Source organism: Mustela erminea, chromosome 7 (genome assembly GCF_009829155.1).
Source record: "Mustela erminea isolate mMusErm1 chromosome 7, mMusErm1.Pri, whole genome shotgun sequence".
NCBI lineage: Eukaryota > Metazoa > Chordata > Mammalia > Carnivora > Mustelidae > Mustela > Mustela erminea.
In genome coordinates, this window is record NC_045620.1 from 97277501 (window position 1) to 97304164 (window position 26664).

Below are 26664 nucleotides of genomic sequence, written 5' to 3' on the forward strand. Positions count from 1 at the left end.
TTCTCCTCTAAATCTTGATATATTTGAGGTCATTAAATTCATGAGTGATCCTCTTCAACTGTGATTTCCAGAGTGCAATATGGTACTTGCATGGTGATCTGAGCAGGTGAATTGGAGTATCACTAGGAAGAGTCTCTCTTCCCTCTTTGTTGGTATCGTGCTTCCCCTGAAACATTACCAAACACCTTCGCTTGGGAGGGCAAAAAAATCTTCAAATTTTCTTGTCTTTAAATTCAGCTGGATTGTTTTCTCATTAAATATGTCTGTCTTTCATAATAATTTCATGATCAGAGTGTTCAGACCATTGCATAAGTTACATCAGACGATTCTCATACTTAACAATGTGGAGTTCATGTTTGGAATTTGGAGGCTATCAGATATATTTCCTGTTCTTCTAACTTGCCCATTTTAGATCTGTTAAGCTCTTAACACCTTGAAAGACTTGGCTGAAACCTTCAGATTTTCTCCATCAAAAATATTGACCCTCTCCTTCATCTATGTATAACTATTTCTGTTTATGATAGTATTTATTACATTATTCCCTTTTATGTCTTTTACCTTCCTTATACTGTGAAATTTTGGAAAGCAATGGCTGTGTTTTTATTTTCCCTTCACTGTAGTGCCTTGTCTGGCACAGTGGTCAATGGTGTGTGTGTGTGTGTGTGTGTGTGTGTGTGTGTGTGTGTGTGTGTGTTGGTAGTGGTGGAAACACATACCTGGGAAGATAAGGAAGGTAACAGAAAAGGGATGAGAATTAGAGGAGAAGGAAAAGAAAGGTAGTCAGGCTTTTAAACCTGTAACAAATTAGATCATTCTTTTTCTATTACATACTAACATGTGAAATAAGGTAATAGACCACGAGAATTATGTTTTCAAAGCATTTGACACTAAATACCACTATAATCCTCAAGACATATTCCCTCTTTTGTCATTTTTCTGCTTTGTTAGCCTTCACATTTTGTGACAACCATTCATCTGGGAGGCTGAGGAAGTTTATAGCCATCATTCATTTATTCATTCATGAGCTGTAAAAAAACATAATTTTAGATAAAATGCCATATCTTTGTTGAAGTGTCATTCCTACATCTCGACATTTCAAGTGATTTGATCAGATGGATTTCACACCACTTGAAACTTAAGAGAGAAATGCACAGTATGTACAAATTGTTATTTTTAAAATCCTTCTCCATTCAGCACCCACATGGCTTCATTTTGTACTTAATTTCTTGGTTTGCTTTTTGAGTATAATGATTAAGTCTACTTAAAAATAAAAAATCCATTGCGCCAAGTTCGAAAGAAAGATAATGAGACAAGTAGAACTATTTCTTTCCCAGCAAACCTGGCCATGCTTCATTCTCTCCAAAGTGTTCATTGTACTTTGTAAAAATAAGAAATCTTTTTCCCTGAAAAAAAAAAAAATGCAGAACAGACCCTGAAGGGTTAAGTTTTCCAATACCTTGACTTGCAGTGATAAATACATACATCATGTGAAGCTGGTATCCAGGCACTCCAGGGCAGTTCTAGGCAACCCTCTGAAGTAGATAAAACTTTCTTTCTTGTATCCTAACCTCACCTTTCAGAACCTCCTTTCTCCCTGAGAACGGGTCTACTTTGCCCCTCTGCTGTGAGACTATTTTTTTGTTTGCTTCTGGCAGAGGCTTATACTTGGTGACCTATCAGCTACAAAGGAATTTCCTAATCACCCCAGCAAGGTAATTAAAAAAATGAACAGACAAATCTGGCATACCACCATACCATTGATTCTCATTATTTGCAGTAGTTATATTCTGTAACATTGCTATGAACATTGAGTTAGAGAATCTTGAAACACTCTTCCTAGGGGAATATGCTTAGGTTCCTAAGAGCCTCTGGTTACATTTTCATTCACTGGTCAATATATAACTGTGTTTTATGCACGTTTTTGTTTAAATACACTTTATTTAATGTATATTTTTGACCTCCCAGCCAACCTCCCTGTAGCTCAATCCTGAAGAAAGCTCCTCTAATGCATGCCTTTTCCCTATAAGGTACATCACAACTTTCTTACACTTAGGACCACCAAGCAACACTTAGGCACTGTATTTGGAAGCCATTGTAAGCAAAGAAATCACCAAAAAAAAGGCACAAAGATGCAAAATATGTGGCACTAAATGAATACAACAAGGGTACTTATTTATAGTATAAGAGCTCAGACAAAAAGGCCCAACGTTACCTCAGCTGGAAACACACAGCTTAGGTGACTCACGTTTTTTGCCACATGGTCCTTGCTGGGAAAAACTACACAAGGATTGCTTTGGGGGATTACGAAGAAGCTTTTGGTTCATAGGCAAACTCAGGAATTATCTGCAAATAATGAGGGCTAAGTGTGCATTTAAGACACAGAGTTAGACATTTAATATTGGAAATTAAGATAACAGGGTAGGGTAAAAGGAGGTAGGATATCTTGGTGTTAGGATATCTGTATTCAAAAACAAAAAAGAAAGAAAAAAAGAAAGAAGCAAACAAATAGTAGTTGCTTCTCATAAGAATAACCCTGGGAAAAGTCTATTATATCTGTATTCCTTTATAATGTAATTGGGACACATTAATTTGGTTGCACATGATACTTTTGAAAGCAGGTTGTGGAAAAAGTTAAAGTCCTGATAAAAGTCTAAAGTTTAACTTCATAAATCCCAAACTGTGCCTGAAAGGGCCCCTGGAGCATTGCGCGGTGTTTTAAAACTTCAAGGGAGATATACAGATGTTTCTAGTTCACGGTTTAAATATTAGGTCGGTATATTCCTTTTAATAACACTCTGTATTTGTGAAGCTGGGTTTCTTGGTGGTTGCCATGATCAAAAGGAAGTTCAGTGGATGTTTGGTCGTATTCCGAGATTTGAGAAGTCACGCAATATGCACCAGGCACTAGGTTGTTAACTTTAATCAACTTTATCCATTTTTGTGATCTAACTGCTTTGCTTAATCAACACAACTGTTCAGTTCATGACTGTTTTATTTGTTTTTGTTTTGTTTTGTTTTTAGCCAAGAAATACCTTGAAAAAATTACTGAGGCTCAGTGAGAGTATTTGAAACAGTAGCATTTGGGAACCTATGGCTTAAATAATTTTTGGTTATTGGCATGCTTGTTTTCATCTCTGTGCTTCAGTTTCTGTATCTGCAAATGAGGACAGATACTGCATTTGCTATAAAGCACTAGCCTAGACCTGCCATTTAGTAGGTTCCCAAGAAATATTTTTCTTTTCTCATCATGCTGGGATGACATTTCTTATTACCATCAATTAATGAAATACAATCTGTTAAATAAATTAACAATATTATTAAAACTGCAGGGATTGGAGTTACTCATCAGAGCTAGAAAATGAAAAGTTGAGAAGGCTTTTATGACAAAACTGATTTTTCTATTACAGGTTGTTATTATCCAGTTAATTAACATCGTCCTCTAAGGTTCCCAGTTTTGTTTTCCAAACTCAAGTAATTAGAAATAATTTCATATGATTTTTCAGAAATATTCAGTAATTTAGGCTTGGTCATTCATTTATTAAGTATTTGTTGAATGCTTAGTAGATGCCCCACAGAGATGGAGGGACCCTGAATGGAGAGGTAAAACAAAGTAGAAGTCCTTATCTTCAAGAAATTTATATTCCTCTGGTGGGAGACACAGAATATAATAAGCAAGGAGGTAGAACATGACAGTTACTGTGCCATGGAGAAAACCAAGGCAGTAAAAGGGGCTAGGGCACAGGGTGCATATGAGTTTAATGAAGGGTGGTCACTCTTTGGATGGCATTTGAGAACAGACTTGGAGGAGGAGGAAACAAGCCACAAAAATATTAGGACAAATGTGTTTCATGCCGGGGGAATCACAGGTGTAGTGTTAAGGATCACACTAGATGAGATGGGAGCCTTTGATGTGTTCTAAGCTGCCTTCGTTTGGGCAAGAATCATCACTGTGGATCTGCTGGAGAGAGTAGAATGTATGGAGGAAAAAATAGAAGGAGATCCGTCAGGAGGCTTCCAGAGTAATCCAGGATAGAGATGCCAGTGGCCAATCACTCCTGACTGATTTTCTTTTACATTGACTTTAGGAAAATCCAATGCTCATGGGATAGCTTTCTGATTGGGAAATCCTTCCTCATGCATCACCCAGATTCTTGTGTTGCCTCTCCATGTCCTCCTCTTTATGTTCCCAGTGAAGCTCTCATACACATTTGAGCCATTCTTTTAAATGGTGATGAATATATTTCTCATGTGTCCTGGTGAAACAACTCTAAATCCTTCAGTTGTTTCTTATTTTGCTTCTCTCCAGAAACTGTTATAGAGAAGATAGAGGATTTCATTTGGAGCCAAAGGCAGGTAGATTGATCCTGTTCTGTAATTGATGTGTGGTGCAACCCTGGACAAGCACATGATTTTCTTGGGCTTCTGTAATAGGTACCAATTAATCTCCTAGAGGAGATTTTAGAGGCCAAATAATTTAATCATGCCATTTTACAAATAAAACCCACTTTTGCAATCTAACAGATAATAGACCAAGGGAACCAAGAGTAGACCCAAAGTGGTTTTTGTTGGTTATAAAAAGGCTTTCCCTGGGAGCACAGAAAGGCAGAATTGAGGCTTGACCCTCAGGTTCCAGCTTCCAGTCCAGTGAATTATACACGTTGGTGATTCATTTTTATCCTATAAACACTACCTAATGATACAGGTCTTATTATCTCTGGGCCCATTTGCAGACCTTTGCTATATTTCCTTGTCTCTTTTAACATACAAAGATCCTTGACCAACCAAAACATAACACTACTCCTTGTTAAAATGAATAATTCAAAAAATAACAGCATGAGAAGTAGACACATTTACATGCAATTAGCAAACTGCACATGCACTGAACTGTTTATATGGGTGACTTGGATGGGTTTGCTGAATGATGAAGGCGCAAGAAAATATTTTAAGCTCATCCATTTGCCTGGTATTATTTGTGATGGTTAAGAGCATAGGCTGTGGAACCCCCTCAGCTTGTTAGATGTAACACCCTGGAAAACAGACTTAACAACTCTGAGCTTGTTTATACATCCGTAAAATGGACATTAATTTTGGGGCAGGGGGAGGTGCAGAGGGAGAGAGAAAGAGAAAACATTAAGCAGCCTCCATGCCCAGCATGGAGCTTGATGCGGGTCTCAATCCCACAATTCTGAGATCATAACCTGAGCCGAAATCAAGAGTTGGACGCTTAACTGACTGGGCCACCCAGGCACCCTACGCATTATATTTATTTCATTAGGTTGTACAAGGATTAAATCCTTTAGCTGAATGCCTGGCCCATAGTGGTTGGTAAAAATTATTTCTATTATTATGATTATTGCAGTTATTAGGTATATGTTATCACTTATTACTTGAATTCATTTTTATCATTTACAAAGCATTTTTGTATATACTTTATCCTAGAATCCTGTGAGGCAGGCGGGGAAAATAGGAATTATTGTCTCCATTTTATGAGTGAGGAGAGAAGTAAAAAAACTCGTAGTGATATAAACGGGTTTTGAGTGGAAGAGTTAGGCCAAAAACACTCAGATTCCCTGGGTCCACATCCAGGTTTTTATTAAATTTATTTGTTTATTTTTTTCATTTTTAAACTTTGTTTTGGTTTCTGAGCCCTAGTCACTTGAGTGAAAGCTCATCATCATTAACCTTAGGCTGCCGGGTTTTGTCTGTCATTGACTCATCTGCTAAACACACAGATCATTGAAATGTTTGGACACAGTACTATAGGCACTGTCATATTTTCCTTTTTTCTATTGAGTAAGGTTTTTCATTTTACTTTTCTCTCTCCTTTTCAAAAACGAATGATGAAAAGTGCTTGCAATCTTGTCATCTCATCTGTCAGCAGAATTTACCAACTTGCTGTAATTGTTCTGCAGTACATTCCAGAAGAGTGAAAAATGATCAGAGATTATTGTCTCTGTCCACAATGGAAATACAACCAGTTATTTGAACCAGGTTCTGCCCACCCCACCCCTGCTTTAGTTAATAAAGTATGGGAACAAAACCTCTTTCTTCCTTGTTTCTTTTAATAATTCTGTGAAAGAAAATTGAACATCTGTAGATGACTGAGTGAATATTAATAAGGTTGATGGGGAGAGAGAAGGAAAACAGGAAGGATATGCCAAAGCTTGGAAATTACTACGCATAAGGTGACATTGGCATGAAGACCCCATTTTATGCCTGTCTGACCAGTCTCAAGGCTTCATCAATAACCACACCTGATTAATTATATACTGAAGTAGCCAAAGAAACCAGCCGAATCAAAGTGTGCCCTTTTGGATGGGGAATGGGCTACTGTATCATCAGTGCTGCTGTGGCCTGCTTCTTCCTTTTGAAATACAGAGCCCTGGGAGCTGGTGCTCCTTCTTGTGCTAAGGAACAGTTGTGGGTGACTGTCAGCTTTCAGTCTAATGACTGTTGATCTGAGAAGGTTGCATTAATGCACTGTCTCCCTTTCATGCACCATCCTCACCAACTCCACATTCATCTTGGAATTAACAGAGAACAGTAGCCTACAAGACATGCTGTATAATTTAGAAGGCCTTGAACAAGGAGTAACCTCTCATGCCTCAGTTTCCTTATCTGTAAAATGGGGAAAATTGTGTCTACATCATAGGACTGTGAAGAAAACTGGATGAATTTTAGTCTATGTAAAGTCCTCAGAGAAAACCGTGATTAGCACATGAAAAGCACTTAACGTATGTTTTCTATTATGGTCATTAAAGATAGGGAGTATTTTTATTTGTGGGTTTATGGACTAACTCATACATTTTCTCTGCATGGAATAGACTAGATCTCCATGTAATATTCACTTTTTAAAAATTAACATATAATGTATTATTTACCCCAGGGGTACAGGTCTGTGAATCCTCAGGCTTACACATTTCACAGCACTCACCATAGCACATACCCTCCCCATTGTCCATAACCCAGCCACCCTATCCCTACCTTGCTATCCCCCAGCAACCCTCAGTTTGTTTTGTGAGAGTAAGAGTCTCTTATGGTTTGTTTCCTGATCCCGTCTTGTAACTACTCACTTTAAAGCCATTCCATACCTCCAGTTCTTACCTGATTTATAATGTGAAAAAGATAGACACATTTGGGTATTTGGGGTCTAAATTCTAATCTGTTATTAATTAGTTTAGAGACACTTGGCACACTTTTTGCAGAATCTTTCTTTTCTTATCTCAAAAGAGAATGATCCTTATTTTACTGTGCTGGTTTTAGCTAAATTGATACTGTGTATGAAAGAGCTATTTAATCCTTGGTGGTTGCGTAGTGATTGGTAGATTCACTTTTTAAAAGTGTTTGAATGAATTGATTTCAAAATCCTAACTGTGGAAAGAACCAAGATGCCCTTCAATGGACGAACGGATAAGGAAGATGTGGTCCATATACACTATGGAGTATTATGCCTCCATCAGAAAGGATGAATACCCAACTTTTACGGCAACATGGACAGGACTGGAAGAGATTATGCTGAGTGAAATAAGTCAAGCAGAGAGTGTCAATTATCATATGGTTTCACTTGTTTGTGGAGCATAACAAATATCATGGAGGACAAGGGGTGTTAGAGAGGAGAAGGGAGTTGAGGGAAATTGGAAGGGGAGGTGAACCATGAGAGACTATGGACTCTGTAAAACAACCTGAGGGTTTTGAAGGGGCGGGCGGTGGGAGGTTGGGGGAACCAGGTGGTGGGTATTAAGGAGGGCATGGATTGCATGGAGCACTGGGTGTGGTGCAAAAACAATGAATTCTCCCTGAAAAGAAATAAAAAAATATATGCAGTGAAAAAGCAAAAAACAAAAACAAAGGAACAAAAAAAAATCCTAAGTAATGATGATGGCAAACATTTTTTAAATGCCTGTTAAATGCAGACATTTTACACAAAGTACGTTACTTAATCTTCACAAAAAATCATAAAGGAGCTTTTATCAACAGCAGTTCACAGGGCAGGAAACCGGAGCTAAGAGGATTTTGCCAGTGGTCACACAGGGATTCATGTTCAGGCAGTCTTGGCTCTGGATAGTCAAGTTGCAACCTGTATGCTTTACAGTTTAGTGACCACATCAGATATTTCATCTGGACTAACCGTTGGCTTGGCGATGATCAATTCTTTTTGCTTATTAAGACTAGAATAAAGACTGGGAGTAGAACAAGAAGGACATTACAGACCAGTAATAGGTACAGCTTTTGTTGTTGATGGTGATTTTCTATCTTACAGTAGATTTCTATGGATGGAAAAACACACAAATATATTTTTCTTAAAATTAGAAAGCATGTCATGTCACAAGCTAAGCAGACTTTTTGTGCCTACAGGAGGAAGTAATCGAGCCTATTTTTTTTTTTTTAAAGATAAATTGGGGCAGCTTGGTTTTTCTGACTCCATCAGAGCCAGTATCCTCCTCCATACCCCCCTACATATAACTGCCCACAAGCTCTCTTTCCTGGGAGCTACTTAGCTTTTGTAGGCACAAAGCGTATGGGTGGGGATGAGGGTTATCAATTTAAAATATACTGATCCTTCTCTTTTCCTTTGTACCTGTAGACCCCAGAAGAACTAGAGGACGATTCAGACTTTGAGCAGGAAGATTATGATGTACGCAGCCGGACAAGTGTTCAGACTGAGGACGACCAGCTCATTGCGGGGCAGAGTGCACGGGTGAGTGGACATCCAGGACTAGGGTTTCATGCACTGGGCCTATGTACACCAAGTTGGTTTGAGGGGATTTCTGATCCAGGGTCTTGAAATCCCAGAGATTTATAGCTCAGAAATCTGTGCTTTCATCTGTGGTGGTTCTTCGCAATTCATATTTTACACAATGGAAATAACCACCACTGCTTCTGATTTCTGTTCACGCTATTCTCTTACCATCACTTGAAACTGAGAAGGCACCTCACTGCAAATGGTTTAAGTGTCTAGTGGATTTTGTTGGGTATATGTAGATGGTTCAACAGCGAGGGGACACAGTAATGCTCAGATCTTGCATTATTAGCACAGACACCACAGTGCCACTTGAAGTCACCAAGCTTGTTAACTCAAGAGGCAGTGACAAATGGAAAATTAGAGTACTAGTTTGTTAGTGGCTGGGCCGTTACTCTTCCATACTCTGACGTAGGGTCTCTGATGAATGAGACCACATCTTTGAAATTGGTTCAAGGACATCAAAATAGAGACAGAACTCCCCATCCCCCTTGCAATACCTACTTACGGCAAGAGCAGTAGCCCTAGAGCAGTTTGCCATATGATAGGAAAAGAAATTATAGAGACATACTAGGCATATGCCAGTTTAAGGCACGGAACAGGAAACAACAGAAAGATCACTGCTCTGGCTGACATTTGAGCACCCTGGAACACTCTGTGACACTCTCTGCCAACACAAGTGTTTCAAAGAGGATTCTGACTGATTCTATTAATTGGATCTCAGTGAGGATAGATGCAAGTCATCAAGGTAGGTCTCAGGAGATTAAGTCCCTGGGGATTACAAAAGGAGGTGAGATTCTCCTCCCTTCCAAGGTTCAGTTTTTATGCAGTAAGAACAGCCCCATTATAGACTGTGTTCTTCTTATATTCTAATTAGAATTACATTCTAATTCCCTGTTAAGTTTTACTTAAGAAAAAAAAAAAAAAGATAGAGGAAGCACAAGTTTGAGAAAGAGGTGGTGATTAGAATAGTGATTAGGAAACCTCAGAAAGATCACCCTAGTTCAGGAATTGTGAAAGAAGAGTAGGAGTAGCCAGCCAGTCAGAGGTTAAAGAGGACGCAAAGAAGACTAAGCCTTATGTTGAGTCAAGAAAACCTTCATACTTAAAGCCCAGTTTCTCTTTTTGTGCTTTCTGTGCTGATAGTCTCATGCAACAGTGAAACAATTCACAAGATATTGATGGACAATGGTAAGGAAATGGGAGGGTAAAACCAGAATATTAAAGCTGCATCAGCTTTGATTTCAGACAGACCTTGTTTTCAATTGTAAAGAGTAGAGTGAGGACCATACTCCCATACATGTGGCTTAATTTTTCTGAGCTTCAGTTCTATTATCTGTAAAATGTGAATAATGTACTTGATCGGATTCTTTGGAAGTTTAATGACTTAATATTTGTAAAATTATGAACACAATACCTGACATCCATTAAATGCTCAATAAGGGGTGACGGAAAATCGTCATCCCTTGGAAGAGAAGTTATTTTGGATCACAGACTGGTGACAGTAAAAAAAGTACACAAAGGAATATGAAGTCCCTTACTTGGAAAATCTTTTGTAAATTCTAACCCCCGCCTCCTTGCCCCCTGCCCCCACCTGTGTTGAAAACTAAGTTCATGAAGCTGAGAGGCTTTTGAACCTGTGTTGGCATAACACTAAAATCAATTCATCCGTCAAGTCAGTTCATCTTCAAAATTAAGTAAAGCTAGCATTTTTAGGTCAATGACAAAGGGCAAATTTGAGTATTTCATCCAAACATTAATCAATTCAAAGTCAATTTGATTGACTGACTGCAACTCGGTATTGATCCAGTCCAGTATCCATTGACTCATTTTCTCAAAGACCAAAGCGTACCATACAACCCTTATCATGCTTTATAGTCACCATCTTGTCAAATGGCATGATTAGTCCCGTTCTTGCCAGGAGGGATGCAGTCCCATTGTACATCCATTTCATGCATCTTGTGGCAGATACCAAGGCAATTAAATAGAAAAGAAAATCAGATAGCACCTGTCTATATCATCTGTTGTTTTTCCCCCAATAGGTGAAAAGACAATAGTCTTTTTTGAAAGACTTTCCAGCGTGAATTATAAACATGGCCCAGGATAGTAAGAACAAAGTACCCCTATGACCCAGCACTTGCTGATTTGTCTTTGAGATCTGTCACGTGGTCTGTGTGATTAACTCGCAGCAGACAGCATTAGTTATTGACTCAGCCTATTTTAGCCCATAATTACATGATGACAAATCAGAGACCTAGAATTATAGCTGTAAGTTGGAAATAAGCGGGTGCATTGAATTGCTAAGATGACAGATGGTCGAACTTTTGACCAGAGAAGTATGTTAACTTGGTCAAAATTATGAAGGAGGCAGAAGTTGTCTTTGACAGAGGTGGTTGCTCTTTGCAGCAGTGAGTCCTTCCCTTATGTTAATGGACTTTGTGTTCTCATTCAGGTGATTCTTCCTCTCTGAAAAGGGTAAATTAATCTAAAAGCAGGTTATGGTAGGAGAAAAGCTTTTAGTGTCCACTCCAACATTTCTCCCAAACTCTGAAATTAGAGTGCTTATTTCCTTTATGTGTCCCTATCTGCTGCTTCTCGACAGCATTTTCTGAGAGAGGGATAGGCTGAGAATGATCAGACCCTGATCTGATAAAATGTAGAAGTAATAAGACCTAGTGATCCTAGACATGACATTTCATACTCTTTCTTCACAGGTCAATGTGGTTAAAAGTGGTTAGTGACAACTCTTGGACACTTAACCTTGGTGATAGAATGTATTATTTGGAGTCACATAGACCTTATTTTAAATACGGGCTTGGCCAAGCTGTGTGACTTTGGGCAACTTTCTTAACCTCTCCATCCCTTATCCATGCATATGTGTGTGTCTGTGCTATGTGTGTATGCCCAGCATTCTACCTCATGATGTCATTAGGAGAACTGCAAGATGTGTCACATACTGTCAAGTTGACAAAGAAGATGATAATGATACTTATAGCATAAGGCAGTTCTTCATTGCAAGGCTGGTCAAATAATTTAGGCTAAAAGAGCATGGACAATTTAGGAAATCATCAAAGTCTTTACTTAGTAAATGGGAGAGTTACCTCAGTTTCCCTATTTACTTCATGGTCTGAGACTGGTAAAAGTCGAAGGACCCACCCTTTAACTGCTTATATTTATTATTCTGTTTTAAAACCAAGTAGGTAGGGGCACCTGGGTGGAGCAGCTCAAGTCATGATCCCAGGGTCCTGAGATAGAGCCTGGCATTGGGCTCCCTGCTCGGTGGGGAGCCTGCTTCTCCCTCTCCTTCTGCCTGCCACTCTGTCTACTTGTACTTTCTATCTCTCTGTCAAATAAATAAGTAAAATATTTTAAAAAAGTAAAACCAAGTAGGTATAAATGGACACAGTGAGTTTTAGCCCTTTTAATCGTTGTTTATTAACATTAGTGTACTTGAAGCCTAAATGTTAGGCTCTTGCTCTTATTTAGGGAAATAACACCTGTCAGTTTGGAAGCCCATAGACTTCAAATGTCATTTTTCTCTTTGAGATTAGAAAAGTAATCATATCAAAAACTCCAGAGATTTAGATTGAAGAAAAGATTCTGGGCTGAGTGATTATTGGCTCGTTTCAGTGATTTATACTTTCTCTTAATAAGTAGAGTTTATAACCTCAATCACAAAAACATGGTTGGCTGTTCAGAGGAAAGGCTGAAACCCTGGGATGGACTACTCTGTGGATTCAAGCCTCTGATTCCACAATTTGTGGCCCCAGATCAGCCAGAACAACAGTCTGTAGAGCTGTGCTTGACTACGTGCATAGAAGCAGCAGAAACTCTTAGACTGCCCTAGGTGATCACATCAGAGAAACAGAAAAGCTGATTTTTTTCTCTTTCCTCTTGGCCATGAAAATCACTTTTCTCATGTTCAGTTAGTTTGAGGGAAGGAACAATTGCGTGTTACATATTTTGTATTCCACTTGATTTAAATGTAGTCAGCCTCTCTTTTTTTTTCCTAGCTAGAACAACTTTAATGTGTTAACATTTCAAACTGCTGAGTTACATTGATAAGACCTAATTAAAACTCATGTGTTGAATTTTAATTTGATTAATTTGCAAATTTCTCAGTTTGTGATCTACTGTTTATAGATAACCTTTTTTCTTTTTTTGTAATTCCAGTTTTAGAAAAGGTCAATTGTGAATTTTTAAAAGCCAGGAGCATTTTAAGAATATTTAGGAAAAGACTTGGCTCATCGATAGCTACATAAGCAGAAGCAAATGTAATGACACTTGCACCCAAGTCACAGGCCATTAAGTGCATTATGCAGGTCGAGCAACCCTAGAGTCAAAATAACATCTTCTTTTGCAAATCTACTTTGAAGGGGCCATTTTTTTTTTCCTTCAGAATTGTGCCCTTAGAAAATATTTGTCAGTTCTGGTAAATTCTCTTGAACTATGTTGACGCAGTGAGTGGAAAAATGGTTACACAGTCAATCAAAAGATATTTGTTGAGCTTCTATTCTTTGCAGGATGCTGCAGCATCTACCCTAAGGAAACTCAGACAGAAGTCAGAAGTAGGGCATTAATAGGAATTCAAGAATAGAGCAAGGCAATTAATACTCGAATCCCACGTTAAACAATTGAAACTCATGTGATATAGTTGAAAGATAAGTGTATGCCCTTCAATACACAAATTAATTCTTTTGAGGCAATGGAAGTTTCATTGCTTTCCATCCGGGGATTGAATGTAGAGTATGGAGGTCTGCAGGGGAGTTTTACAGATTCTTCAACAGAGAAGTACCTAGGGAATGTCTTAAATGATGGTGGTTAAAACTTGTGAGGCCTAAGTAAAACATGATTAGCAGCTCTGTATGAGGAGGACAGATTAATGTAGGATGGTGTAAGATCATCAGACAAGGGTGCTTCAGGAGAAAAAGTTTTGTATTTAATATCTGCAAACCCAGACTTATCTCAAATGCTTTGGAATAGCTGTCTTGTTACTAGTACAATATTGTATATGTGAGTTTATAACCAACCCATTGGTTGTATATTAACCACCTCTTTTGGATACAGTTTTCAAAGTACTTAAAAAATTTTCTTTTCAGAAATACAGTTTTTAAAATATTTTAACTATAATATTTGTATCAGTCCAGCTTTCTAAATTTGGATTGTAATGTTTGTATTTACACATGCACACTCATGCACATACACGTACATACACAGAGTCTCGATGCTAGTTATATAACATCACACACATGCATGCATGGTAGTTAGTAAACACAGCTCTGCATTAGTAAGTTGTATCTGTGCAGGTAATAGTCCAGAGACACCTTCATGCAAATCAAAGAGACCCCTTACATGGGCAGATAAAGCCTCATCTCCAGGTTGCTCAGCCTGGTGAACAATGCTAGTAATTTCAGCAACCCCCACTGGGATGTGATCATGATGCATGGTTGTGCATGGTGATCTAGTTGTGCTTAATAGTTAAGTATGGTGTTAGCTGACCTGGGTTTGAACCCTATTCCTACAGCTTTTAGTATGTAATGTTGAGAATTTAATTTCTCTGGGCCTTAGTATCACCATTAATAAAATAGGGGTTAGAATAGTATTAATCTTGTAGAGTGATTAAGTAAATTAAATTTTTTATATACATAAGCTTCTTAGCACACTATCTGATATACATTTCTGTACTCAAGAAATCATGTCAATCTTCTATTTATGCAAGTCACATAGATTCTGGCCCCATCCCTGTCTTTCAAGGCAATAATGTAATAAGCTAGAGAGGTAGCTGGAAAGGAAAATTAATACAGACATGATGATAATATATTAGCAGTAATCCCATATACGCTTTCATTTTTTTGACAAAACACATTTATTATTTTATTTACTGTCCGCCATAACACTTTGAGGTAATTGTTTACTATTCTTAGATCTGAAGAAGTTAAGAATATGATCCAGTAGCCAGTAGGTCTTAACCTAAGTCAGTGACAGATCCCGTTGAGCTCAGTTTTGTGGAGCTTATGTCCACTGATATTTTTATTAGAAATCAACGACCTTGGGTTGGGGCATGGGCATTAAGGAGGGCACTTGACGTAATGAGCACTGGGTGTTATATGAAACTGATGAATCACTAAATTCTACCCCAAAACTAGTAATACACTATATGTTAACTAACTTGAATTTAAATAAAACAAAAAAAAAATGAAGAAATCAACTACCTTTCCTTCCAACAATCACTTACCTTGGGAAGAGTTTTATAATTAAGGAAGCAGAATTTTCTTGTATGTGTTGTTTTACTTGTTCTTTGCAAAAGCTATAAGTTCCCCAAATCATGCTTTCATTGGGGAATACCCATATCCCAGAATCAGAGAGCCACTATTGCTGTCACACTTATCGACACACTCCTTTCTCTGAATCAGTTTGCACATGGTTCTAAGAAGATGCTATGAGGTATTGTCAACGTTGCATTCAGGGCTTGCTACATACATAGTGTTTAATAAATACAGTTAATTCTCTTCATTTGTGGTACTTAAATTCTGTAAAGTCACCATGAACACTTAATTAGCAGCTATGGAGTCATTGCTTCTAGAGGAAATAGAGAGTTAGGTTCCTGAGAGCTGCTAGTCTCATCATTTTGTTTCAGCCAATCAATAAGGAATCTTGTTTAATGAATGTTTCTTTTAAGATACTTTATAGTTTTGATTCATTGTTATCAAACTCATGGCCAAGCGCAGTATAGCCCCTGCCTGCATGACGCTTATCTAATACACGTATGTTTCTCCATAAGGCGCAACACTGCCTCTCCGTGCTTAGGGACACTAGGCACCACTTAAGCACTATGCTTCGGGTCCATGTTAAACAGCAAAATTACCAAAAAAGAGGAGAAAGATGTGGAAAATGTGGCACTAAACAGACCATAAAAGGACACTTGTTTAGTGCTGAAACAAGAAGGCAGAGAATTTATTGTTCAGCCACATCTGGGAACAGGCCTGTCAGGTGACCTTTTTTTTTTTTTTTTTTTTTTTTTTTTTGCAACTCTGTGCCTGTTTGTGAATGACCAAAAGCACCACAAGGATCAATTGTAGAGTTGCCAACAAATTTTATAGAGTCGGCAAATTGGTAAATAAAGAATCCATGAATGACAAGAATCAGCTGTAGTTCTTGCTTTTCCACATTCCCTTACCTAGCAACTATTGAAAATCTGCCTTTGCTTCCTAAACCTATATTTTATCCCATCACAACTTCTGCATCCTTCTAGGCTCTGCAGGGAGCCATGGTTATCTCGGAATTTCCACAGAGGAGGTAGTAGAGGGCTGGGGATAGGTTTGAAACCCCTGAAATGCCCTGGGCTAGGGGATTGTTTGATATCTAATCATGGATTCCTTCACTAACACTCATGGCAAGTTTCCTAACCCCACCCCGCTTGCACGCTCAGATATTGTTTAAAATTCTTCTCCTTCCCAGCGTGAGAAAGCCTTTTTCTCCCCCCTTCTCTGAACAGATTTCAGTGTTGAAAGAGGTATATTCTTTCATCTGGTAGAAGTTTCCTGAGACCAAATATAAAAATTGTCAAGAATAGATTCTTTTGAACAAACATATGTCATCAAAGCGACACAGAAGTTCTGTTACTGTCAGTGGGCCCGCACCTTTTAGATCTCTGTATTTTCTGCGTATAGGAATAGGGACGGGGATTTGGGGGACCTTACCAGTCTGTGCTGTTACCTTCCTAGGGATGGAGAAACCGTACTTTCTGGAATGGCAGGGCAGTCTGTAAACCTTGTCAGGGTCTGGCTTTGCTATTAGCTGGAGGCAGAGTCAACCTACTGTCTGTGTTTACTTTGTCACCATTAGTCACACTGTTTCTGTAACCCACACAGGCCATCATGGCGCAACTACCGCAGGAGGAGAAGGCAAAAATAGCTGAGCAGGTGGAGATATTCCACCAAGAGAAAAGCAAGCTGGATGCCGAAGTGGCCAAGTGGGATGACAGCGGCAATGATATAATTGTGCTGGCCAAGCAGATGTGTATGATCATGATGGAAATGACAGACTTCACCAGGTGAGGCCCAGAGACAGAAAGATGATTTTCTCATTAAACCCAGAAGTGTAACAGTGTATATTAGCCTGTGAAAGCCTGCTGAAAAATTCAAATACTACATCAAAGCAAGGCAGTGGTATTATAAAATTTACATGTGTAAGTCAAAATGATCTGGACCTAATTCTTAGCAGATAGTCAAGAAGGACAGATTCATTTTTGTGATTATTATTGTTTTAATTATCTATCCAAAGTTAGTCATAAGATCTAACACGTGGGGGTTGAGTGACTCATTTTTGTTCTGTGCTGTTTTGCCGTGTATTTAAGTACTGTTTTGAAGGTAAGGTGAATGATTTGTTTATATCCCTTTGGAAAAAAAGGGTATCGATACATAGGTGTGTGTGCATCTATACATGTAATAGTCCAAATGCTGGGTCATGATCTAGCATTAATTTCAGCTCGTGTTTCAACTTTACATATAAAGGATCAGCTTCAACAATCTGATTCTATAATTTGACAAGGAAATTAAAAATTGTATAACTCTAATTCCCTTCTGCTCTAAGCACCACTTTTAATAAATCAAGAGACCAGTCAGAATTTTGTCAGGAGCCTTTTCTTCACCAGGGGTCATAGCTGTTTCTGCCACTGCCATTTTAATCTCCTCTTTAAAGGGAGGTGACATTTCTGCCCTTCCTACTACACAAAGGGCGAATCAAGGGAGAGCAAAGCTCAACTGAAAAAAAAAAAAAAAAAAAAATCCCTGGATTTTGAAGCTGAATACCAGGTGATTTTGGACCAACCTCTTACTGTCTGTTTATTTGGCAAAATGGGGAAATAATGCTTTTCTTATCAACTTGACAGGAGAGTTTTACAATCTAAAGAGGTAATGCAGTTATAAATTGTGTTGCTATACAAATGTAAGCTATCACTTTGCTGTAATTTTTTTGCCCCCTGGGAGACACAAATACACATGAACAGAAATGTTTTAATGATTAAACATGATATTGGTTAATAAAACTATGTAAGATATATATATGGCAGTGTCAAAATACTACCTTATGGTTGACAATATTTTTAATGATTATTGAATGTTTCTAATAAGAGAAAGCTACAATTGATTTTAGGCTATAATAAAATATAGAATATCTCTGCTTCATCCCCTTTACCCTTTGCCTCTGGCCAATATATACTAATGACATTGCTGCGCCCTTTCTCTAAATATTTTTAAACTGTTTTTGACTTCGGTGGAATTACTTTAGTGTTATGAGGGTGACCTTTGAGACTTTTAAATGTCATTGTATTCATTAGAAGTTCAAATTCATACATTTGGTTAGTTTTTCTTCGCTTCACAGATTTATTTCACACACAAAAAAATAACAGAAGGAAAAAACAGTCTGAGCCATTATTTAAGTCTGAATTGACTACGGATCAGTCTATACTGGCAGCCTCAGTCATTGCTTTTCTAGGCCTGTGATGACTTAATTTGCTTGCTTTCAACATTGTATTGGTATTTTATCTGATGGATATTATGCAACCCATTAATAACATCACTTGAACAAATAATCTCATCAGTTTTAAGTGACTAATGAGTCTAGTCAAGTTGCTGGTTTAGATCAGAAGAACGTTTTATAATGCTCCGTATTATAGATAACTGTGCTCAAGAAAGAGCAATAGATTTGAGGGGGTCTTGTTAGATGATGTTAAATAAGACGGACTTTCTATTAGTCAAAGTACAGTTTGAAAAGTGAAAAGAAGGCCACTTCAATTTCCTAGGGATTTCATATAATCACTTTATGATGATTTGAGTAATGAAATGTCTGGAATGCTACTGGTTATCATTTTTCCCACTGCCTCATGAGTAGTTTCTCACCTCTTTGTGAGGGCAGAGGGAGGAACACAGTAATTAATGATGAGAAAAACAGAAGGGGGCGTGCATTGGGAAATAGAACGCGGGAGGCTGAGCTTTTGCTGCTGCCTCCATCTGCAGAGACTCTCTCTTGGCAAAGAGGAAGCCGACAAGCCTTTTTTTGGGTGGACTGTGACCTAAGTTCTCTGTACTTAACCATATGCATTATTATTATTATTGCCCTTGCATTTTTCTGCTTCAAGGAGGAATAATTTCAGCTGTATACCTCTAAGGAGCCCTATGTACTGTATTCTCTAAAGAAAAGGAGATGGTTAGGAATTACTTGACTCTTCTTCTCAAATCCTATGTTTAAATAGCATCTGGGGGCAAAAAATACCCTTGCATTTATTATCTTGTTGTTTCATTCTTGTCAGTAGCTAACTCATTAATTTGATGCAGTAATCTCAGTGATATACACTCCATTATTATTAAAATTGGAGAGGTTCTGCCTCATTATTTGTGAAATAACTTCTTCATGGAGGATAAAACTAATTATGCCTCATATCTCTTTCCTGTTCGGTTCTTGACTTCTGTCTCATGGGCAGTGGCAGAAGCACTGTCCTGCAGAGGTTGAATCCATATATCTGAAGTCATTCTCAGTAAGAAATAGCATGCACCAGTCTTCTGTCCCAATAACATAAGGTGTGCAGATGGCAGAAGCTCAGAAAAGAAACCCAAGTTTAATTGTATAGCAAGGAACAGAGTTGTCTTTTGCGACCAACTATAACTTCTGATCTGTAATTTAGGCTTAAAAAGTGACTGTCAGGGTTACAGTCAACAGTAAAATACTGAGCATTAGGCTCACAAGACACGTAATCACCCCACTTTTCCCAAACTTCTTTTCTGCCTTGGTGTAGATACTCAGTACCTCAGCCTAGGTACTTTGGTCTTTGAGCACCACTTCTTGGCACTTTTCTGTTCATTCCAAGTCACATCTGGCCATTAAAGGGCAACCATCTGCCCCCATTACACCAAAAGCCTCATGAGTTCTTCTGTTCATAGAAAAAAAAAATAAAAATGTTGAGTTTGCTGTACATGCTTAACTTAAAAAATTTTTTTTTTGGAAATATAGTTGACATACAATACTATATTAAAGTATACAACATGATGATTTGACAATTCCATATATGAGGTTATGTTCACCACAAGTGTAGCTATCATCTATCACCATACAATGGTATTAAGGTAGAACTGACTGTATTTCCTATACTATGCCTCTCACTCCTATGGTTTATTTATTCCATGACTAGAAGCTTGTATCTCCCTCTCTTCTTCACCCATTTTACCAGTATCCCCACCCCTCTCTGACAGCCGTCACTTTATTCTCTGTATTTATGGATTGCTCTGTGTGTGTGTATGTGTATGTGAGTTTGTGTGTTGTAGATTCCACCTATAAGTAAAATCCTAAGGTGTTGGTCTTTCTCTGAATTCACTTAGCATAATACTCTCAAGGTCCACCCATGTTCTAGCAAATGGCAAGATATCATCCTTTTTTGTGGCTGAGTAGTACTTCTGTGTGTGTGTGTGAGAGAGAGAGAGAGAGAGAGAGATCTTTATTCATTCAACTATTGATGGATGCTTAGGTCACTTCCACATCTTAGCCATTATATATAATGTTGTAATAAACATAGGAGTGCATGTGTCTTTTTGAATTAGTATTTTCATTTTCTTTGAGTAAATACCCAGTAGGAAAATTACAGGACTATAGGGTATGTCTACTTTTTTAGAAACCTTCATATTGTTTTCTGTAGTGGTTGCACCAGTTTACATTCCTATTGACAGTACACATCCAAACCAACACTAGCTATTTCTAGTCTTTTTGATTCAAGCCATTCTGTGGATGATCGGATGATCAGCAGTATGGAGCATCCATTCATGTGTCTCTTGGCCATTTATATGTCTTTTAAAAATGTCTATTCAGGTCTTCTGCCCATTTTTGATTTGGATTGTTTTAGTGTTGAATTATATAAGTTCTTTATATATTTTGGATAGGAACTGCTTATATCATCTGCAAATACCTACTTCTATTCAGTAGGTTGTCTTTTTGTTTTGCTGATGGTTTCCCTCACAAGTGCAAAGGTTTTTTGCTTCTTTGTTTTTTGCTTTTAGCATAGTCTCAATAGTTGATGTTTGCACTTATTTCTCTTGCCTCAGGAGACATATCTAGAAAAATGTTGCAAAGGCCAGCATCTGAGAAAATACCGTCTGTGTTCTCTTCTAGGAGTTTTATGGTTTCAGATCTCACATTTATGTCTTTAATCGATTTTGAGTTTATTTTTATATATGGTATAAGAAAGTTTCATTGTTTTTGCACATAGCTATCCAGTTTTCCCAGCAACATGTATTGATGACAGTCTTTTCTCCAATATATTCCCCAATATATTCTTACTACCTTCATCATATTAATTGACCATACAAGCATAGGTTTATTTCTGGACCCTCTATTCTGATCAGTTGATCTATAAATCCATTTTTATATCAATACTATACTGTTTAGGTTACTACAGCTTTGCAGTATAGCTCAAAATCTGCGTGACATCTCCAGCATTGTTTTTCTTTCTCAACATAGCTTTGGCGATTCAGGATCTTTACAGATACATTCAGATTTTAGAATTATTTGTTCCAGTTCTGTGAAAGTTAATAGTGGTGTTTTGATTGTGATTGCATTGAATCTGAAGATTACTTTGGGTAGTGTGGACATTTTAACAACATTAGTCCTTCCAGTCCATGAGTATGGTTTATTTTTCTCTTTCTATGTGTCCTCATTAGTTTCTTTTATACCTTTCAAAGTACAGGTCTTTCAGAAACTTGGTTGTGTTTATTTCCAGATATTTTATTCTTGGTGCAATTATACATGGAATTTTTTTTCTTAATGTCTTCTGCTACTTCATTATTAGTGTGTAGAAATACAATAGTTCTCTGTATATTGATTTTGTATCCTGCAGCTTTGCTGAATTCATTTATTAGATCTAGTAGTTTTTTGGTGGTCTTTATTGTTTTCTGTGTATAGTATCATATCATCTACAAATAATGAAAGTTTTACTTCTTCCTTACCAATCTGGATGCTTTTTATTTCTTGTCTGGTTGCTGTGACTATGAACTCCAATACTATGTTGAATAAAAGACAGTAGGTAACTTTGTCATGTTCCTGATCTTAGAATAAAAGCTCTGACTTTTTCACCATTGAGTATGAGGTTAGCTGTGAGTTTGTCATGTATGACCTTAATTACACTGAGATATGTTCCTTCTAAACTGACTTTATTGAGAGCTTTTTTCTTTCATCATGAGCAGATGTTGAATTTTCTTATAGTTTTTCTGTATGTCTTGAAATAATCATGTGATTTTTATCTTCCATTTGGTTAATGTGATGTATAACACTAATTAGTTTGCAAATATGAAACCATCTTTGCATCCCTGGAATAAATCCCACTTGATGGTAGTGAATGATCCATTTAATGTATTGTTCAATGTGGTTTGCTAATATTTGTTGAGGGTTTTTCATGTGTGTTCATCAGGGATATTGGCCAATATCTTTTTTTTTAAACCTATGGTATCTTCATCTGGTTTTGGTATCAGGATAATGCTGGCCTTGTAGAATGTATTTGGAAGTTTTTCTTTCTCTTTTATTTTTGGAATAGTTTGCAGAGAACAAGTATTAATTCTTCTTTAAATGTTTGACAAAATTCACCTGTGAATCTGGTCCTAGATTTTTCTTTGTTGCAAGTTTTTTTTTAAATTATTATAAATCCAATTTCATTATCATTCAGATTTTCAATGTCTTCCTGATTCAGTTTTGAAAGAGTGTATGTTTTCTAGGAACTTACCTCTCTTTTGTGCTATCAAATTTGTTGGCATGTAATTTTTTGTAGTATGCTCTTTTTAAAAAAATTTTTTCAATTTATTTATTTTCAGAAAAACAGTATTCATTATTTTTTCACCACACCCAGTGCTCCATGCAATCCGTGCCCCCTATAATACCCACCACCTGATACCCCAACCTCCCACCCCTCCGCCACTTCAAACCCCTCAGATTGTTTTTCAGAGTCCATAGTCTCTCGTGATTCACCTCCCCTTCCAATTTACCCCAACTCCCTTCTCCTCTGTAACACCCCTTGTCCTCCATGATATTTGTTATGCTCCACAAATAAGTGAAACCATATGATAATTGAGTCTCTTCTGCTTGACTTATTTCACTCAGCATAATCTCTTCCAGTCCCGTCCATGTTGCTACAAAAGTTGGGTATTCATCCTTTCTGATGGAGGCATAATACTCCACAGTGTATATGGACTTAAAGTCATTTGTGTATCTGTGGTGTCAGTTGCTACTTCTTCTTCATTTCTGACTTCATTCATTTGGATCGTCTCTCTTTTTCCCTCCAGTCTGGACAAAGTCTTACTAATTTTGTTTATCTTTTGAAGAAGCAGATCCCAGTTTCGTTAATATTTTTCTATTATTTTTAGTTTCTTTTCATTTATTTCTTCTCTGATCTTTATTAGTTCCTTTCTTCTACTAATTTTGAGCTTTGTTCTTCTTTGTCTAGTTCCTTTAGGTTATATTGTTTAAGGTTTATCTCATTTCTTGAGGTAGGCATGTAGTGCTAAAAACTTACCTCTTAAAATTGATTTAGCTGCATTAGAAAGATTTTGGACTACTGTGTTTTCATTTTCATTTGTCTCCATGTATTTTTTTTAAATCTCCTTTTTGGATTTTTGACCCATTGGTTGTTTAGCAGCATGTTGTTTAGCCCTCATGTATTTGTGTTTTTGTTCATTGTTATAATTGATTTCATTGTGGTTGGAAAAGATGTATGATATGATATCAATCTAAATAAATAACTGAGGCTTGTTTTATGACCTAACATGTGATCTCCCTTAGAGAATGTCCCATATGCACTTGAAAAGAATGGGTGTTATCTTGTTTTTAGATAGAATGTTTTGCATACATTTGTTAAGGCCGTTTGGTGTAACTTGCTATTCCAAGACACTGTTTTATTGATTTTCTGCCTGGGTGATCTATCCATTGATGTAACTGGGTGTTAAAGTCTCCTATCATTAGTGTATTACAGCCCATTTATTTTGTTATGTAATTAATATTTGCTTTATGTATTTAGGTGTATACTTTGGTGGCATGGGTAATTATTTTTATACCTTCTTGTTTGTTCTCTTTATCATAAGGAATGCCTTTCTTTGTCTCTTGTTACACTCTTTGTTTTAAAAGTCTTTGTCTGATAGAAGTATTCCTATCACAGCTTTTCTTTACCTTCCATTTGCATGGAATACCTTGTTCCATCCCTTTACTTTCAGTATGAATGTGTTTTTAGATCTGAAGTGACTCTCTTGTAGGCAACATATAGATGGGCCTTGTTTTCTTATCCATAACATCACATTATATTTTTATTGGAACATGTACACCATTTATATTTAAAGTAATTATTGATTGGTATGTACTTCCTGCCATTTGTTCATTGTTTTCTGTTTGTTTGTTTTTTATAGTTCCCTGTTCCTTTCTTCTTGTTCTTTTTTCTTGTCATTGGTGACCTTCTATAGTGTCATGATTGTCTTTCTTTCTATTTTTTGTGTGTCTCATCTAAGTTTTGATGTGTGGTTACCATGAGATTCATATATAGCATCCTAAGTATATAACAGTCCATATTAAGTTGATGGTTACTTAAGTTCAAACACTTTCTGAACAACTTCATTTTTATTCCCCTTTCCACATTTTGTGTGTATGTTACCATATTTTACATTTTCTTTACTGTGGAAGTCCCCTTGACTAATTTTCTTTAATATTTTATTTTAATTCCACTTAGCTAACATACAGTGTTATATCAGTTTCAGGTATAAATATACTGATGCAACAATTCCATTCATCACCTGGTGCTCATCAAAATAAGTGTACTCTTTAATCCCCATCACTGATTAAACCTATCCCTCCCCCACCTCCTTTCTGGTAACCATCAGTCTGATCTTTATAGTGAAGAGTCTAATTGGTCTCTCTCTCTCTCTCTCTCTCCCTCTTTTGCCTTTGCACATTTGTTTTGTTTCCTGCATAAACATAGGAGTGCATATATCACTTTTGATTAGTGTTTTTCTTTCTTTTTTTTTTTTAAAAGATTTTATTTATTTATTTGACAGAGAGAGAGATCACAAATAGGCAGAGAGACAGACAGAGAGAGAGATGAGGAGAAGCAGGCTCCCTGCTGAGCAGAGAGCCCAATGCGGGACTCGATCCCAGGCCCCTGGGATCATGACCTGAGCCGAAGGCAGAGGCTTAACCCACTGAGCCACCCAGGCGCCCCTGATTAGTGTTTTTCTATTCTTCGGGTAAATACCCAGTATTGTGTTGGATGCATCTTACAGTACTTCAACTTTTAACTTTTTGAAAAACTTATGTATCTTGCACAGTCAGTGCATCAGTTTGCATTCCCACCAACAGTGCAAGAGAGTTCCCCTTTCTCTACATCCTTGCCAACACCTGTGGGTTTTTTTTTTTTTTTAAATTTTAGCCCTTGTGACAGGTATGAGGTGATATCTCATTGTGGTTTTGATTTGCATTTCTTTGATGAAGACTGAGAAGCATCATTTCATGTGTCTGTTGACCATCTGTATGGCTTCTTTGAAGAAAAAAATGTTTACTGTCTGCCCATTTTTTAAATTGGATTATTTGTTTTTTGGGTGTTTAAGTTCTTAATATATTTTGGAAGCTAAACATTTGTCATGTATGTCATTTGTAAATATGTTCTCCCATTCTCTAGGTTTCCTTTTAGTTTTGTTGTTGGTTTCCTTTACTGTGCAGAAACATTTTATTTTGGTAAAGTCCTGATAGTTTATTTTTGCTTTTATTTCCATTGCCTCAGAAGTCCTATCTAGAAAAAAGTTGCTCAGATCAGTATCAGAGAGGTTACTGCCTGTGTCCTTTTCCAGGGTTTTGATGGCTTCCTGTCTCACATTTAGGTCTTTAATCCATTTTGAATTAACTTTTGTGTATGGTGTAAGAAAGCAGTCCAGTTTCATTATTTTGCCTGTGGCTGTCCAGTTTTCCCAACACCATTTGTTGAAGAGACTGTCTTTTGCCCATTGTATATTCTTTTCTGCTTTGTAGAAAATTAATTGAGTATATAATTGTGGGTTTATTTCTGTTGAATTATGTGTCTATTTTTATGCCAGTACCATACTGCTTTGATTACTGTAGTCTTATAATACAACTTGAAGTCCAGAATTGTGATGTCTCCTGCATTGCTTTTCTCTTTCAAGGTTGCTTTGGCTATTTGGGGTCTTTTATGGTTACATACAAAATTTAGGATTGTTTGTTCTAGATCTGTGAAAAATACTTTTAGTATTCTGATAGGCATTGCTCTGAATGTGTAGATTGCTTTGGGTGGTAGAGACATTTTAACAATATTTTTTCTTCCAACCCATGAGCATGGAATGTCTTTCCACTTCATTTTATTGTCTTCAATTTCTTTTATCAAAGTTTTATAGTTTTCAGAGTATAAACCTTTCACCTTTTTAATTAGGTTTATTCCTAGATATCTTAATTTTTTTTTAATTAAATTAAAATTTTTTTTTCAGTTTTCCAAAATTCATTGTTTATGCACCACACCCAGTGCTCCATGTGATAAGTGCCCTCCATAATACTCACCATCAGGCTCACCCAAACACCCCTGCCAAGGGTTTTGGATCCCTACAAAACCCTCATTTTGTTTCTCAGAGTCCACAGTCTCTCATGGTTTGTCTCCCCCTCCAATTTCCCCCAACTCACTTCTCTCCATCTCCCAATATCCTGCATGTTATTCCTTATGCTCCACAAGTAAGTGAAACCATACGATAATTGACTCTCTGCTTGACTTATTTTACTCAGCATAATCTCTTCCAGTCCCGTCCATGTTGATAAAAAAGTCAAGTATTCAGCCTTTCTGATGGAGGCATAATACTCCATTGTATATGTGTACCATATCTTCTTTATCCATTTGTCCATTGAAGGACATC

The 26664-nt window shown here is 37.2% G+C and overlaps 1 protein-coding gene across 5 annotated transcripts in view; it reads left to right on the forward strand.

Moving 5' to 3' along the window:
* CTNNA2 (catenin alpha 2) overlaps positions 1–26664 on the forward strand; it is a 1141838-nt gene that overhangs the window by 1027528 nt on the left and 87646 nt on the right. For all 5 annotated transcript variants that reach the window (XM_032352609.1, XM_032352608.1, XM_032352606.1 and 2 more), the window contains 2 exons: positions 8585–8698; positions 16612–16793. In XM_032352609.1, coding sequence (XP_032208500.1) covers positions 8585–8698; positions 16612–16793 — 296 coding nt within the window. The remainder of the gene's footprint in view (positions 1–8584; positions 8699–16611; positions 16794–26664) is intronic.